This window comes from Pelodiscus sinensis, chromosome 1 (genome assembly GCF_049634645.1).
Source record: "Pelodiscus sinensis isolate JC-2024 chromosome 1, ASM4963464v1, whole genome shotgun sequence".
Classification (NCBI taxonomy): Eukaryota; Metazoa; Chordata; order Testudines; family Trionychidae; genus Pelodiscus; species Pelodiscus sinensis.
In genome coordinates this window covers 45555006-45571669 of record NC_134711.1, presented here as the reverse complement: position 1 = coordinate 45571669, position 16664 = coordinate 45555006, and the positions used below count along the sequence as shown (strand labels likewise).

Genomic DNA, 16664 nt, shown 5'->3' with positions numbered 1-16664 from the left:
AGTGCTCTCCCGGTGTTTTAGGAAAACACAGGAGCTCTCCTAGTGTTTTAGGAAAACATCTTCTACGCACTTCCCAGTGCTAGGAGCCTGTCTACACAAGCAAGTGATTCTTGACACTTGAATGAGAATTTCAGTGCAGTAACTTGCTGGTGTAGACAAGTCCTTAGTTGGTTTTTCTGAATATCTAACCTTAACTGCCCTTGCTGCAGCTTAAGCTCATTACTTCTTGTCCTACGTCCAGGGGATATGAGGATAGTTGATCATAGTGAAATATTTGAAGACTGTTATTAGGTCCCCTCTTAGTCTTCTTTTTTAAACATGCCTAATTTTTAGTTGCTCTTCTCTGGACTTTCTCCAATTTATCCATCTTTCCTAAAATATGTCATCCAGAATTGGACACAAGTACCCAAGCTGAGGTCTTACCATGCCAAGTGGAGTGGGACAACTACCTCCCTTGTCTTATATGTGATACTCCTGTTAATACATCTGAAAACATTAGCCATTTTCACATTTGCATCATGTTATTGATTTATATTCAAGTGTGATTCATTATAATTCCTAGAACTTTTCAGCAATACTACCTCCTAGAAAGTTATTCTGCAGTTTGTAGTTGTATGCTTGACTCTTCCTTTCTAAGTGTAGTACTTTACACTTGTCTATAAGAAATGTCATTGTTTTTATATCAGACCAGTTCTTAAGGATGTTTTGAATTCTAATCCCGTCCTCCAAAGTATTAGCACTCCCTCTTGGGATATGTCTAGACTACATGGCTCCATCGACGGAGCCATGTAGATGAGTTTACTAGACATAGGAAAATGAAGCGGCGATTTAAATAATCGCCGCTTCATTTACATCAAAATGGCCGCCGCGCTGTGCTGATCAGCTGTCTGGCGGCACAGCGGGGCAGTCTGGATGCGCCACGGTTGACAAGGGAAGCCTTTGCCAACCACTCCGGTATGCCTCGTGAAATGAGGTTTGCCTCGTGAAATTATTTAAATTGCTGCTTCATTTTCCTATGTCTAATAAACTCATCTACATGGCTCTGTCGACGGAGCCATGTAGTCTAGACATACCCGTAGTTTGATGTCATAAACCTACTCTCTTCTCTATTATCCAAATATTTAATGAATGTATTGACTTGTATTAGAACCAGTGTAGAACTCTGCAGATCCTACTAGATACACCTTCCCAATTTGACAGCAAACCATGGATATCTTCTTGTTGAGTATAGTCTTTCAACCATTTGTGCATTCACCTTATAGTAATTTCCTAGATGCACCTAGACACAAAAATTCTAATTTGAAATAGTGTGTCCACATTGAGTGGACTCTGAATCGAAGGTAAGGCTGGCTGGAACCAGTGCTGGCAGGGAATCAGGATCGGACTTAGTGCGTGGGGCTGCTGCCTCAGGCTAGCCGAGGTCTGTGCTTAAAGGGACCTGACCCCCCCCCATCCCGGACAGACATTTCTCAGGTTTCTCTGCTTGCTGGTCTACCTCACTGAGGGACAGCAAAGCATTTGTGTCTCGGTGTGCTCTGCTTGCCCTCACTCGGGCCACCACGGCACTCTGCAACATGGAACCAGACCCGCCCCTGGGGACTGTGCTGCATCTTGTGTACACATTGCTAGCAGCCTGTCTGCACTGTCTGCAGGCTGCAATCCAGAAAGACCATCGAAGGGCTGTTAGGATCCAGGGGGCCCTGCGGAAGAGCTTACACCATGAGGAGCGCTAACAGTCTCCCCGGTCTGCCCCACTCTCGTGATTCCACTTACCCTTCCCTAGCCCCCACTTCCTGATGTCAAATAAAATACACATATTTTCAAAAATAGAAACTGTCTTTATTTAACACAACTGAGGGGTGGGGGGATGAACCTCTGGGGAGATGGGGGGGGGGGGAAGGGGGCAGGAGAGAGGGTGGGAGAGGGGAGGAGGGAGCTGGAAGGGGGAAGCAAGGGGAATAAGTGGGAGGGGAAGCTCAGCACTCAGGGGTGAGAGTCTCGCCAGGCCAACTACCTCCCAGCACCACGGGGGTGGGGGCCTCGGCATCCCCGAGGGGATGGGGAGGAGGGTGCGGAGATTGAGGTTGGGGGTGTGGAGATTGAGGAGGAGGGTGGAGGTTGAGGAGGAAGAGGTGGGGGGTCAGGAGTGGGAGGAGGAACTGTAGCTGGGGGGTCAGCAGGCGCAGGACCGGCACGGGGCAGCATGCTCTGTACCAGGGCCTGCAGATGGTAACAGATGGCATGACCCTGGACAAGCAGCTCCTGCTGGAACTCCCAGTCGTTCTGAGCCTGCTGCTCCATGATCCGGGTCTCAGCTTGCAGGGCCTGCCGGTACTGCTCTCGATACCCCTGCCACGTGGTGGTGGTCCTGCTGAGGCCGCGGGTGCGGAAGCATGTCCCGGGCGGGGTTGTGCGCCCTACACGAGTAGCTGGTGCGGCTGTAGAGAAAGACAAGAAGTGGTCAGTTCTCCCTGGGGACATAGTGGATGCTGCCCAGCCCCCGCCATGAGATGAGGGCGACCATGCCCTGTACCGCACAGAGGCATGGTCATCATGTCCGTCTCTGCCCGGGAGTGGGAGCTGCCAGAGACCGCACCCGTACCCCTGTGCTGTGTATCATGCGGCCAGGGCTGGGGGGGAGATGTCCCCTGCACCTGTGTAGAGGGGGCGTGTAAAAGGAGGGCATCCTGCTGTGTCCCGCCCCGAGGTCGGGAGCGTGTCGGGTCTCTTCACACACACATGTAGCTATCGGGCCATGGCCCCTGTGTGGCATGCAGTTGGAGCCACCTGCCCAAGGGTGGCACGGCACGTACCCGCACATGCACAGGTGGCTGCGTGATCTGTGGGAAGGATGGCCCATGCGCATGGTCCCTGGTCTCCCTCCCCGCTTCCCCCGGGTAGGGACAGTGCTGGCTCTTAACAGGTATGGCCTCCCCAGACGACCCTGCCGATTCTGGTGCCAGGACAGCTGGTGGTGGCACCTCTGCTGCACCTGGGTCAGAGCCCTCAGCTCCTGGCTCGCTGCCCCCCGGGCTGGCGCAGACCGCCCTGCCCCCCAGGATTCAGTCGAGGGCAGAGAAGTAGGGGCAGGTGTCAGCCCCTGCTGTGGCGCTGCCTTTGGTGGCCCTGGCGTACTCCTGCCACAACTCTCTAATTTTGAGGTGCACCTGCTCCTGGGTGCGCTTGTGTCCCTTGAAGGTCATGGTGGCCGCTATGCGGCCGTAGACGGCCGTGTTCTTCCGCCTAGTGCGGAGATCATGGACGTTGGGGGCCTCCCCTCAAACCTCAAGGAGGTCCATGATCTCCTCACGAGTCCAGGTGGGAATGCACCATCTACGGCCTCTGGCTGGCCCCTGGGTGCTGGGGAACTGGGCAGGGGACGGCTGGCTGCCACTGGCTGCCATTGTGAGGCCTCTGGGTGAGGATCTGCGGCTGCTGGAGGCCTGGCTCTGGCACGTGTCCAGTGGCCAGACTCTACCCCTTTAAGGGCCCTAGGGCTGGGGGAGAGGAGACGAGTTTTCCTGGTTGTGCCCAGAGTGGCCACCAGGGGAAACTGGGAAGGGCTGGAGGCTCCCTGATTTGAAATAAGTGTCTACACAGCATTTATTTCGAATTAGCTATTTCGAATTTGGTGTTATTCCTTGTAGAATGAGGTTTACCAAATTCAAAATAAGTGCTCCCCTATTTTGAATTTATTTCGAAATAGTGGTTTGGCTGTGTAGACGCTATTGAAGTTAATTCGAAATAATGGCTGTTAGTGTTCTTACAAGTGTGTGATGTAGGATTGTGTCACAAGCCTTACAATAGTCAAGATATATTATGTATACTGCTTTGCCCCAGTCACTAAGCCAGTAACCCTGTCAAAGAAGGAAATTAGGTTGGTTTGGCATGATTTGTTCTTGCCAAATCTATGCTGGCTATTCTTTATAACTCTGTTTTCTAGTAGGTGGTTACTAATTTTTCAATAATTTGTTCTAGTATCTTTCCAGGCTTCTAAATTAGGTTGACTGGTCTATAATTCTCCTGATCCTCTTGCTCACCTTTACAATTATATAATGTTTACCCTTTTCCAGTACTCTGGGACCTTACCAGCCTTTCATGAATTCTCAAAAATAATTACAAACGGCTCAAGATTGCTTTGGCTTGTTCCTTTAAATACCATAGATGAATATCACTGGTGTCAGTTGACTTGAATATATCTAACTTATCTAAATATATTTAACCAATTCTTTCCTATTGTGGCTTGTGTTCCTTCCCCATGTTGTTAAGATTAATTGTACTGCATATCTGGCTCCCATTAACCTTTTCAGTGAAGAAAGAAGTAAAATAGGTATTGAACACCTCAGCCTTCTTGATGTCATCAGTTTATAGTTCTTCTTTCCTACTAAGTAGAGAACTTACACTTTTCTTCAGCATTCTCTTGCTCCTAATGTGTTTAAAGAACATCTTCTTGCCTTTTTGTGTTCCTTGCTAGGGATGTTAGAGTTTAACCATCTAACCGATAAGCTTATCAGTTAATGGTATCAATTAAACTCAAACTCAGCCAAGTCCCAGGGAAGCAGCTTTGCTATGGCCAACGGCGGGACAGCGAAGCCTCCTCCCTTTGACCCAGGCCAGCAGGCGCTGGTGGGCCCGCTCCTGGGAAGGCTTCATTCTAGATTCTGCAGTAAGTGAAGCTAAGCTTTGTAGTGCAGAGCCCGCAGCGTGTGTAACAATTAAGATTTTTAGCAGCTACACGGTTACCAAATTAAAAACTTTTTAACCTCTCTATACCTTGATAGGTGTAATTCACTTTTGTCCTTGCATGCTTGTACTAGTTTTGGCCACATGTCCAATTCTTAAAGGATTTCTTTTTTAGTTTTCAGGTCATGAAAGAGCCATATTTACCTCTAACTAATCTTCCCGTCTTTCCTTTTCAATGGGATGGTTTGTAGTTGAGCATTTTAATATTGTATCCTTGAGAACAGCCAGCTCTGCTTAACTCCATTATCCCTTTGATTGGCTTCTAAAGGGACCTAACCTACCAGTACTCTGAGTTTTGTAAAGTCTACTTTTTTGAAGTCCATGGTGTTTCTTGTGCTGCTGTCACTGGTTCCTTTCCTTAGGATCATCAAATTGGTCATTTCATGATCACTTTCACCCAAATTGCCTTCCACCTTCAGACAGACAATCCGTTCCTTTTTTATTTAGAATTGCATCTAAAAATGGCTGACTCCCACGTTACTTTTTCCATTGTCTGAAACAAAATGGTGTCCCCATTTCCATTCAGAATTCTGTTGTAAGCTTTGGTTTCCTGGCCTGTGGCTTTGATCATTTCACCCCTCTCTATAATTGTCCATTGGCTCCCCCTTCTCTGCTGTATTAACCACGAGCTCCTTGAATTCACTTTAATGGTCTTTCACGGACAATTATACCATCCTAACTCATTTGTGATCATACCATCACGTATAGCCTTCAATTGGCCCATGCTGTTAGCCTCGGCTGTCCTTTTGTTAAATTTTTTAACCAAGTTCCTTCAGGCTTTTTCCCATACTGCACCTCATGCTTGGAAGGAGTTCTCTGTAAACATCCACAAAGCCACCTCACTAGCATCCTTCTAATCCCTGCTTGTTCTGTGTTTGTACAGCACCTAGCGCCTGGGGATCCTGGCCATGACTGAGGCTCTTTGGTACTACAATAGCAGAAATAATAGTAATAATTAATAAGAGCAAGACAGTGTGAAGGGTTATCCCAAGGGCTGTTCTCTGCTTTCCCTCTGAATCCTTAAATCTATGGGGTCAGTTTCTGAATCACTCTACAAAGTTTTTGAAATGAGTATGTCAGGGGAATCTCGCAGAATAGTTTTCCTTTCCCACAGTTTCTTCTTTGGAAAAGAAGCATTAGGCTCAAAAGGAAATGATTCCCTGGTGAAAAGAGCTAGATCAGAATTTCCTGCTTGCATCATTTTGAGAGAAAAATAATTAAAGAAAAATCTTTACAAAACGCTAGTAGTTTGCCATGCTACTGGTTTATTAAAAGCATGGGTGGGAAAGCTGTGTTATACTCTGTGGTGTTAATTAGAGAAACAGATAATATCTGCTGATTCTTCTTTAAGGATGGGCTGTGAAAGTGGAACATTTCCCTTTGTCTAAATAATGTATGTGCGTGACAGAGGGCTCTTAATACCCTACTTATTTGTATCCCCTTCTGTATTTCTTATAGGAAAAATTTCTTTAAATGAATGAATATTGTAATAAACCAAATGTTTGAACAGCTCCTAGCACTTTGTAGGTACTACCAGAAAAAATGATCATGCTAAGTATTGCAAAAGCTTTAATTTGAGGCTCCAAGACCTTACTGCAAATATTAATTTAGCACTACACCTTTGTAAGTATCATAGAGGGACTTTAAATAGCTTACCTAGAATGAGTAAATGGCAAAATTAGAAATAGAAATCAGGAGTACTTAATCCCAGTTACCTGCTAAATCTAACTGCTATCTTATACTCCCTATAAAAGTGATGAACAGTGAACGTAACTCAATGTTTTCTGAAAGAGTCAACCCATTAAGTGTTTTATAGATAAGTACCTGTTAAAGGGTTTCAGGGGTGGTCTTTTTAGCAGTCTATCACATAGTTATTACTCAGAGTTACTAGTCGCTACCATCTCATCCTGTCTCTGACCTCATAATATTGTATGAGATACTATCATTGATATCATATGGGTCTGTGGTGTTCAGCCATAATATATTCACCAGTGGAATGAGGTCTCAAAGGAATAGCTGCTGATTTTGTGAGTGCTCCACAGTTGGAGTATCTATGAGGAAAAGGTAGCCGCTCTATTAGTTCCACCCCCCACAATGTCTCCTGCCCACCACGATCAGCTGTTTAGCAGTGTGCAGGAGGCTTTAGAGCAGGGCTGGCTAAGATGTGGCCCACCTAACACTTTGATCCAGCCCACAGACTGCATCTGGATGCTTCCTTTATATCCTGTTGCCTGTGCCACCGAATTTCCAGGTGGTGGTTCAGGCAGCAGGACCTTATTTAAATGGCTCAGGAAGGGGTTGGAACCACGGGCTCTTTAAATAGTGATAGCAACCGCAGGCAGCTGCCAGGCAATATGGTAGCAATGGGGCTGGGAGCTACAAACCTTTTGCTGTGTTTTTAATTCAAAGCATCCAGCCCCAGACAACTCTGGGGGAAGGCTAGTCCCCAGCCCTGCCCCTTCTGTCCCATGCCCTGACTTTTCTGGGGTGGAGCCAGCCCATGACCGTATGCCAAAATTCATTGTGTCCTCGCTGTGAAAATTATTACCCATCCCTGCTTTAGGGAGAGGGCAGAAGAGCAGAGGTCTGGTGTGTTTTTGGGAGGATGTGGAATGGAGGGGGAGAAGAGGTGGAGTGGGGTGGGACTTGGGGGAAAGGGGTGGAGTTAGGGGCAGGGCCCAAGGAAGAGTCAGGGGTTGAACCCCCATACCCCACACATATTGGAAAGTCAGCACCTGTGTGCAAAAGTGTGTTGCAAGTGCTCAAAGGATATAACTGGAAGGGTCTGTTACATTATTACAGTTTTGCATCTTCCTCCGCTATAATATTGTGGAACAATCAACCTTAGTCATCGGTGTGAAAGTTCAAAAATATTTTGCTTATATTAAAAGAAAGAAGTTGATCTGAATTTAAAGGAGTCAGGAGTTCTGAATTCTGTGCCTTATTCTGGCCTGACACCTAGGACTTCTGTGAAGTTGGCCCAGTCGCTTAACCAAAATTTTCACACTTCAGTGTCTAAAGTGAGGTACCTAAATGCATATTCAGGCCTGGTCTACCCCCAAATTTTGAACTGGTATAAGCCGGCTGTGAATTAATTTAGGCTGAAAATTCTGAGTGGTCTTCTAACCACCACAGGAGTGAGGTTCTGCAACAACCTTTCCGTGGGAGTTGTGGGGGTAAACAACTTGACTGTTAATAAGATGGAGTTTGGTCAACTTATGAGTGGACCATTCATAAATTGACCAAACTCAATCTTAAAGCCAGTCATGTTGTTTACCCCCACAACTCCCACTGGTTGTCTGCAACAGCAGAAGACTGGATTTAGGAGATCCTTTCCAGTCCTATGTACCAGTTAGGTCTGTGAATGTAATTTATATGCCATAAAAGCATAAGAGCTGGAATGAGAGGTGCGGGGGGTGCTTCAGCTATTGGTGGTGTGTGTGTGTGTGTGTGTGTGTGTGTGTGTGTGTGGAGGGGTACAGCAGCAGGCGGTGTGCCCCCCTCTCCATCCACTTGTGGTAGGGAAGGAACAGACTGGATGGCTCTAGCCCGCACAGCACCATTCCCCAGCTGTGCCACTCCAGGGGATGCTGGGAAGAGGTGGAGAGGGGTGGAGCAAGGATCCCCCACTTTCCCCTGTCACCAGTCACTGTTGGCTGCAGCACCCCCATGTTGGAAGTGGTTTCCATTATATACAGGGTTTCCAGTTTGCTTCAACAGGACCCCCACTACAAAAATTGTTCTAGACCCCTAGATAGAAGTCTCTTATGCCACTTAACTTATTCTTGTCCCACATGGGAATTATCCTCATGCTAGAAGACTTACCTGGCATTGCCCAGGTCCTTCAGAGCAAGGAGCCAACGGTGTGGGGAGTGCAAGAGTCAGGGCAGGGCAGGCCAGAGGGCTAGGAGAGTGGAGGGGTACAGGAGTCAGGTGGGAGGTTGAAGAGGGGTTCAAGGTAGGAGCAGGGGATGTATGGGGGGTGTGAGTTGGGGGAATGAGGAAGGGCTCAGGGTGGGGGAGAGAGTTCCATTTGGCAGGGCCTTTTCTCCTGTCCCACTGTTCCTTAGCCAACAGGGGCCTTCTTCTCCACTCGCCTCTCTCTTCCTCCCCCCCCCCCCCCCCCGCCCCTGCTGGCTGGGACTTTCTTTCCTTTATCCATCCTCCCAGCTGCAAGGGCCTTATCTCTCCCTCCAGCTTCCCTGGTTGGAAGGGGCCTTCTACCCCCCTCAGCTTCCCTGGCTAGCAGGGGCCTTTTCTTTCCCCCAGCCCTTGGCCCCAGCACTGGGGGGAAGGGCTGGCATGGTGGGCTACTTACCTGATCTGACGGTAGGCAAAATGGTGAGCCCCAGGCCTGCTGACCACTCTCTTGGGTGGTGCCACTGCCCCCCCTGCCTCCGCCAATCTGCAGTATACAGGCAGTCCCCGGGTTACATGGATCCGACTTACATCGGATCCCTACTTACGAACGGGGTGAGGCAACCCCGCACTAGCTGCTTCCCCCCAGCAGACCAGGGAGACGCGAAGCTAGCACCCCCTCCCCCAGCAGACCAGGGAGACGCAGAGCGGCTTTTCACAGCAGACACCTCAGCTTGAGAATAAAGGACTGAGAGAAGTGAGGTGTGGGAGAATAAAACTGAGCTCTGGAGAAATGTTTGGCTAGAGTTTCCCCTACAATATGTACCAGTTCCGACTTACATACAAATTCAACTTAAGAACAAACCTACAGTCCCTATCTTGTACGTAACCCGGGGACTGCCTGTAGATCTCCCCTGCCCTTGCCCCCCCCCCCCCTCCGTGGCCACTCTCATATCGCATCCCTCCTCTCTGTACCCCCTCCCTTTCTATGTTTCGGAAAGCAGTCCAATTCGCAGACCAACAGTCCATTTTCCTAGCGCAATCAAGCCCTGACCTTGCTTTAAATTAGGATAGGAGGAAGTTGCATACCAAATTTGGTGGTCCTAGCTCTTACTATTTAGGAGGAGTTCTTGAACAAACAGACTCATGGACAGAGTCACATTTCTAAAATATATAGACAGATAAGCTCTTTACACTAGATCTGACTATATCCACACAAGGGGTCTTGTGCTATTTTAATTATACTGACTTAGTTAAAATGGTGCCACTGTGCAAGTGGGCCAGGAACGGATGGAGTCTTGACCCCTCAGTGCAGCTGCTGTGGACTGGCTGGGATCATTTGCTGTGTGAGATGCTGGATCAAAGAAGGGTCTGTTTTCCCCCTACAGCAGGGGAAAACTGGGAGGCAGCTTGTGACTCTCTGAATTATAAATTGCTTCCCAATCTGTTCCTAGGGTTGCCAGATGGTTTCAATAAAAATACGGGACACACTTGACATTGCATCACAATCTACATTACATCTTATTTAGAAAATACTGGACATTTGTATTTTCTCATTTCTATTTTCTCAATTTGTTTCCCAAACAGAAAGCTCAAATACTGGACTGTCCGGTTCAAAACTGGACACCTGGCAACCCTATCTGTTCCTGAGGCACATGGCTTGAGGCAATGCAAAAATTAGCATCATAATATGTTTAAGCATAATATGTTCCTCTGTTGGAAGACTTTGTATGTGCAAAGTATTATTACTGTTACTCTGTTTCCCACTGTATAAATCCTGCTGTTCATGGTGACATTTTATATTTTACAAATAGAATACTTTATAAACAAGGCTCTGACAGTGGTTAGTGATATTTAATTTGCAGAAGCCCAGAAATGATTTCCCCCCTTCTCCACCCCATCTTTTTAAAGTGCTTCATGTAATGGGTGCATTTGTATTTCCTTTCTTCTTCATCACTGGCAACGTTTTCAGTCTTTGCTAGGTTTGCAGCTGCATTTGCTTTCTCAATGAGAGCCATTAAAAATGTTCTCCTGTTTGCCCCCTCTGGATAGCCATTCTTCTCGATGAACCCTCTTGCCTACTAGCCTCAAACCCATCAACTTACTGCTTCACTGCTCTCCCTAACGCAGGGACTTTATCTTGGCTTCAGAGATTTCTGTAGGAAGTCTTTTGTCTGCCGTGAGATTATTAGCAGTCAGTTTAGGTCATTGTTTATATTTATTTTTACACTATCATTTTTTTTCTAAATTCCTTAGTTGTTCCAGAAAGGAGTAATTCTAAATACTGTGAAGGTTTTGAAGTACTAAATCTAGACACTTTATTTAAAAGTTGAAGAGGGGGAAAAATGCTCCTGTTGTTGCTATCATGGTTTTGCAGCAAAAGAACAGCATCAGTTTTTTATATGTTTATATATGTGACCTCTTTGTTGTGGATAGATCATTGCTGCAGCACACCAGGACAGTAGCATTTAATAAAATCAGTGAACACTTGATTATCCATCTTAAATAAAAAAGATATGTGAAGTTTAGGTTAATTTCCACATTTAATAACTTCTGCTATAGAAAAGGCAATTTTGTGAGTTCATTTCTGATAGAAATATATTTTTTCATTCTTTCTTAAGTACCACGCAGTACATCTAGAAGATGACCCAGGGATCTTTGTTCTTTATGGCTTGCTTGCAAGAAAACACTTTGGATTTGCGAAGTTAAGGCAATCACTGTAAATTCAACACAGAGATATTTTAATGCTCATGTTAAATCATGGAGTGTTGTGGGTTTTTGTTTTTTTGGTTGATTTTTTTTTTTTTTTTTACTTATCAGGGAGGGAAATATATGTCTGGTTCTTTGTCTTCTGTATTTTGTGACAAAGACATTCCCATTTGAATTGCTCTGCTCTATTCAAGCCCCCTCTGAGCCTCTGGTTAACAGCAGTCAGTCTTTGCAGTGTCCTGACGTCATCCAGTGTATGCATAAGCTATGCTATTGTCTTACTGAGAGCAGGGGCTGTGGATTGCAGTATCTGGTGTCTGCTACCTATTTCTGCCTCACTGCATCACAGAAGGGACACTGACCTTCCCTTACCTCTTGGATTTAAAACAGCAGCTCCTGACTTTTGCTTCCTGAAAAAGACCTTTGCTTTGGTTGCAAGGAAAAGCTGTCTGCAGTGTGAAGCTTAAGAAGAGAATCTGGCAGATTGGATAGCTTGGACTGCATTGTCTGGCTTCATGACCCCTGCTGTGTAGCAGTCTCATCCTTCTCTTACACACTCCCTCTATCTTTCACTCATTTTCCCTTTTTCCTTCTTTAATAGCAGCATCTGGGGCCAGCCATGTTTGGCACTGAATCTTCATGTAAGTAAATGCTTCCCACTTACATCCCTTTCTGTTTGTAACAGGGCTTGTTGTATCAACATTGAATCCACAGTAGTTGCATCCCTTTTGCTGTAGGTTTTAGCAAAAACGTGCTATTCTAGCCTATTTGCAAAGGGGCTAAAGATGCTGGGGGAAAGCATCTACCTTCTATCTGTGTATGCATCCTTGAGGCCAGCACCTACTCAGCTTAGAGCTGTCAGCATTGCTGAATCCAGGCCGCTAGAAGATGCAGAGAAAAATGCAGTTTCACTTGAATGTGTTAATTGATAAGATCCTTATCCGTCAATGATCTATTGTGTCAAAACCAGAAATGAATGTGGTATGATAATGTGCATGTCTGAAGGAAAGGATGCTACAGGATTAGATCAGAAAAGGCTGCGAATAATTATTTTAACATGGGGGGAAAAGCTGGTGATGAAATTGTTCTCGGTATTTTTTTTCTTTGGTTTGGTAAAAGAGGAGTCTTGCTTAAATTCTTTTGAAATATGAGAAACCAAACTGAATGGGCAGTTTGGGAGGAAGGCAAGAATTCTGAATATGGGGTTAACAGTTCAAAATAATGGGGTCTTGTTTGTTTGTTTGTTTGTTTGTTATCTCTGTGCTGAAAACTTGGAACTGCGTCTCCTGGGTAAAAGCAATGGAGACACATGTCACTGAAAACAAGTGAGATGTGTTTCAGTGTAAAGAACAATCAGTAACCTAGCAAAGCGAATGGAAGATTGCTTCTAGGACCTGTTTTATTATAATATTGTTGGTAGCAGACAGTGCAGTTACATAAAGATCTGTGGGTATCCAGTGATTTTTCTATAGCTAATAAAAATGCTTCATGGTATACTATATATTTAATATATTAATCTACACACTAATTACCAAAAGCATATCTAATTTAGCAGAAATAACCCTAGTTTATTTTGAGTTTAATTTATATGCAGTGCATTTCCACAATAGTTTGCATAGAACCCTGTTTACAGCTGGCCATTAACTAGGAAGCATACATTCTGGGCTATCTGGTGATCATGCAGTCTTAACTCTAAAGAACTTCAATCTTTCCAAGGGTTAATTGGTCCTGTTGATACACTGTGGCTGCTCCCTATTTCTCTTGAACAAGCCCTGTTCAAGGTCACGAAGGAAAAAAACAACAGAATTTGCTCTTTGATTTCTTATGTTTTTCTGGTCATTTTTTTCTGTATTATTGACTTTAATTTCTTTTCCTTGTTAGGATGACCAGATGTCCCCATTTTATAGAAACAGTCCAGATATTTGGCACTTTGCCTTGTGTAGGTGCCTGTTACTCTCCATCCCAATTTTTCACACTTTCTATCTAGGATGTATGCCTATATGGAGATCCCAGTGATAGGTGTAGAAAACGAAATGCCTAATATTTTACTTGAGTATAATCATAACACATCAGGAATTCTAAGGCACAACTTGTGTGTGTGCAATCTATATATTAACATACATTACAAAAAATCACGTGTTTTGGTGTTTTCTTTCAGAGAACGTGTGCCACGTAGTTAGAAATTCAGTAGTAAATCCTATTATTCATGTTGATGGACCCCTCTTGTTTTATAAAGTATATAATAAACGACTAGCTTATTATCTGTTCAACAGGACTTTTTGATACAGTCATCCATGTGCTATCTGGTTTGCTCTGACAACAGCTGTGTCTGCTTTTGTTTCCATGGTGCCCAGATTATTGAATTTAAAAAAGGGAGATTTGAGCTAGTATAACCAGCACTGCTTGTTTCACAGAATGATCTGAAGCCTATTGTGTGCCTAAAGTCAAACAAACAAACCAACAAAAAACCGCAAAAATTGGCTGTTGCGGTGGAGACTGCAGAGCCACACATGGGTTGTGCATTGCCCCACCCCTGCTACGATAGGTGCCACCAAGAGCACTCCCCAGCTGGCGACTTACAGAATGAAAGCCAGTCAAGTCAGGCATTGCAGAGTCTTTCATCCATCTTTCTGAGCCTTCACCTTCCTTTTGTATAAATCTCTTCCTTGTCTACTGTGTTTCTCTCTCTTTGACCTTTTCTACCTCAGGACACTGGGATCTTTAATGAAGGGGGCTGTCTGAGACATCAGTGTTATGGTTGGAAGTGGAAAGAACCTAATGTCATCTAGTCTGAGCTCCTGAATCATGGCAGGATAGTTGCTTTATTGCTAAAGCATCCCCAGTGATTGATTCTGCAGTGTAGACTTGGCCATGTTTGTTACACAGAATAGCAGTAATCATAGAACAACTTTTTTTTTTTAAAGCAGTGAGGAGACCAAATTTTAAAAGCCTAATTTAACCAAATACTAGATTAGACCTCTTTTGCTTTTCATTTTCATTTTTCTTCCAGAGTCCTGAAGTCTGTGAGTGTAAGCTGTCTAGCTATCAGACTATAGAATTTTCTGTCTGGATAGAACAATATGGTTTGGCTCATTATACTTGCATTATGTTTAAAAAAAACCAGCACTGCCCCAACCTGGAGAACAGTACAGTAACAAGCCCTGCCAGCTGTCCAAAAAGCATGAAATTGAAAGTAAGATTTTTATCGCAGCTGTATATATGGTAATAGAGTTAGGAAGCGAAGCTTTTGCATTGCATCTTGAAAACATGATACTCAATATTTTAAATAAAGAGAGAATTTTATTTTAACAAAAATGCACATAAGCAAACTCAGTGCTTTAAAACCTATATTCTGCCCACATTCAATATGATTGCACTGTGCCTTTAACAGCCAAATCTAGTGACCCATTCAGTGATTCCTGACAGCAGTCAGCAGCTCAATAAAAGACTATATGAGCATAATTGGAGAAATGCAGGCATGTTCTTATAGTGCTCATGGAGGAAGGGAAAGAACGAGAAACTCAAGGCTATGATCATTTTGTTACTTGTAATGATGGAAAACAACCATGTAATAGCAATTATTGTAAGAGTACCAAGCTAAGTAAAAATTACATGATGGTCCCCTGCAAACAGTTAAAAAAAAAAAAAGTTCTCTTTCACATTAGTTGCCTTGAATGCTTGTGTTTATCTTTTCTCAGCCATATGGCACCGTGTTATTATATGCAGCAGGGGTCCGAACTTCCATCCTGTGACCCTGTCCAGCCCACTGGGCGGACTTATCACGTGGTGATTGTTTGTTTCTACCTCCACGACTCTTTCAGATTCTGCAGAAGGCAAAATGTTCTTTGATAAAAAGTTGATGTTAGTCCTAAGGATGTGAAAGTGTGACTGTGTATATGGTTAACCAATGAGCCTGGGCTCATCGATTAACTTTCACAGTTACACGCAGGCTCACAGTACATGTAGGGACCTGGTTTCTTCCTGGGGAGCCATCTGCCACCCCATGCTGCAACCTATTAGAGGCAGCAGCACAGGGGAGGAGGGCAAGTGGGAGCTGGTAAGCGTGGGGAGCTGGCTTTTAAGCTAGCTCCCCGCACATACCAGCTTCTGGGGAGCCATCTTCCCTCCCAACCGCACATGTAACCATGTAACCGCTGAAATTTTCAGCAGTTATACGGTTAATTACACACGGTTAACTAAACATGAAATACTGTTGTTATAAATGCAACCATCTCTAAAATTTGTGAAGAACCCGCATGCACATCAATCAATCACAAAACCTAATAGCAACCTATTAAGAGAGAGCTTTTCCAATAACATAGCTGTGCAATAGTTTGTCTGATTTGCAGATGCAGAAGTTACACTTGTACATGCAAATAAAGTAATTACATAGCTGAAAATAAACAAATACGGACAGAAATAGAATTGGTCCTAACTTGCTCTATGACATGTTTTTCCCAATGCAGGATAAGGCATGTAACAGTAACTTTAATAAGTAAAACATTCGATCCCACTCTCACCCTTGTGACCTGCACATGGCTGGTCCTTCTGCAGGTGTATGTGAAGAAGTGGGTCCAGCTGGCTTTGCAGCAGCAGTTCCCATGTTTCCCCTGAGAAGAGCTGTTTGTTTGGTGAGAGGGAGCAGGCAGTCTTCACAGCTTGCAGTGTAATACCTCCCCCTCATCCTCTTCTGGGGTGGGACAGATTCAAATTGGTTGCAGCTACAGCCAGGGGAGGCCCTGACAACCTAACCCTGTTGAATCCGTGCTGTGAGAGAAAAGAGAATATAGAGTGATGAGGCCCTAGCACTATCAGACAGGCACTGGGATGCCAGGGATCTGCACTATGTGTGAACCAGATACTCTAGGTAAAACTAGGGGTGTTAGATATCGAGTAATTGAATAATTGTGTAACTGCATTAAATATTGGTGGTGGTACAGTTATTGAGCAGTCCCTGGGGGCGGGGCCGGCAGCCAATGCATTCTCAGCTGCACAGGAGCAGGTATGGGCAACTGTGGAGTGGCTGGCGGGAGCTGGTCTGTGAGGGGAGTCAGTTTAAAAGCCATTTTCTCCCTGAGCACCAGTGGAACTGCCTGCTCCCCTCCAGACACACAAGAAGGGAGGCAGCAAGGGCTATCTAGAGATGTAATACAAGGGGGCTCATTCAAATTTACAAAGACAATATTTGTAAATCAAGTTTACTGTGCAATAAAACAAGCTGTATTGTGCTATGGAAGGGAAATGGAGACAAATGAGTCAAACTTTCCATTCACATACAATTAAATTCCATCTGTCAGATTTGCCATACAAGTGGCTAAACTAATGTCTTGCTTTAAATTCTGAGTCTTCCAAAG

At 44.8% G+C, this 16664-nt stretch overlaps 1 protein-coding gene across 7 annotated transcripts in view; it reads left to right on the top strand.

Annotated features, from left to right (window-relative positions):
* ST7 (suppression of tumorigenicity 7) overlaps positions 1–16664 on the top strand; it is a 247299-nt gene that overhangs the window by 52429 nt on the left and 178206 nt on the right. The window contains exon 1 of one of the 7 annotated variants that reach the window (XM_014573357.3): positions 11455–11951. The exons of the other annotated variants lie outside the window; for them this stretch is intronic. Coding sequence (XP_014428843.2) covers positions 11930–11951 — 22 coding nt within the window. The 5' untranslated portion in view covers positions 11455–11929. Of the gene's footprint in view, positions 1–11454; positions 11952–16664 lie in introns of those variants that run through there. 7 annotated transcript variants of the gene reach the window in all.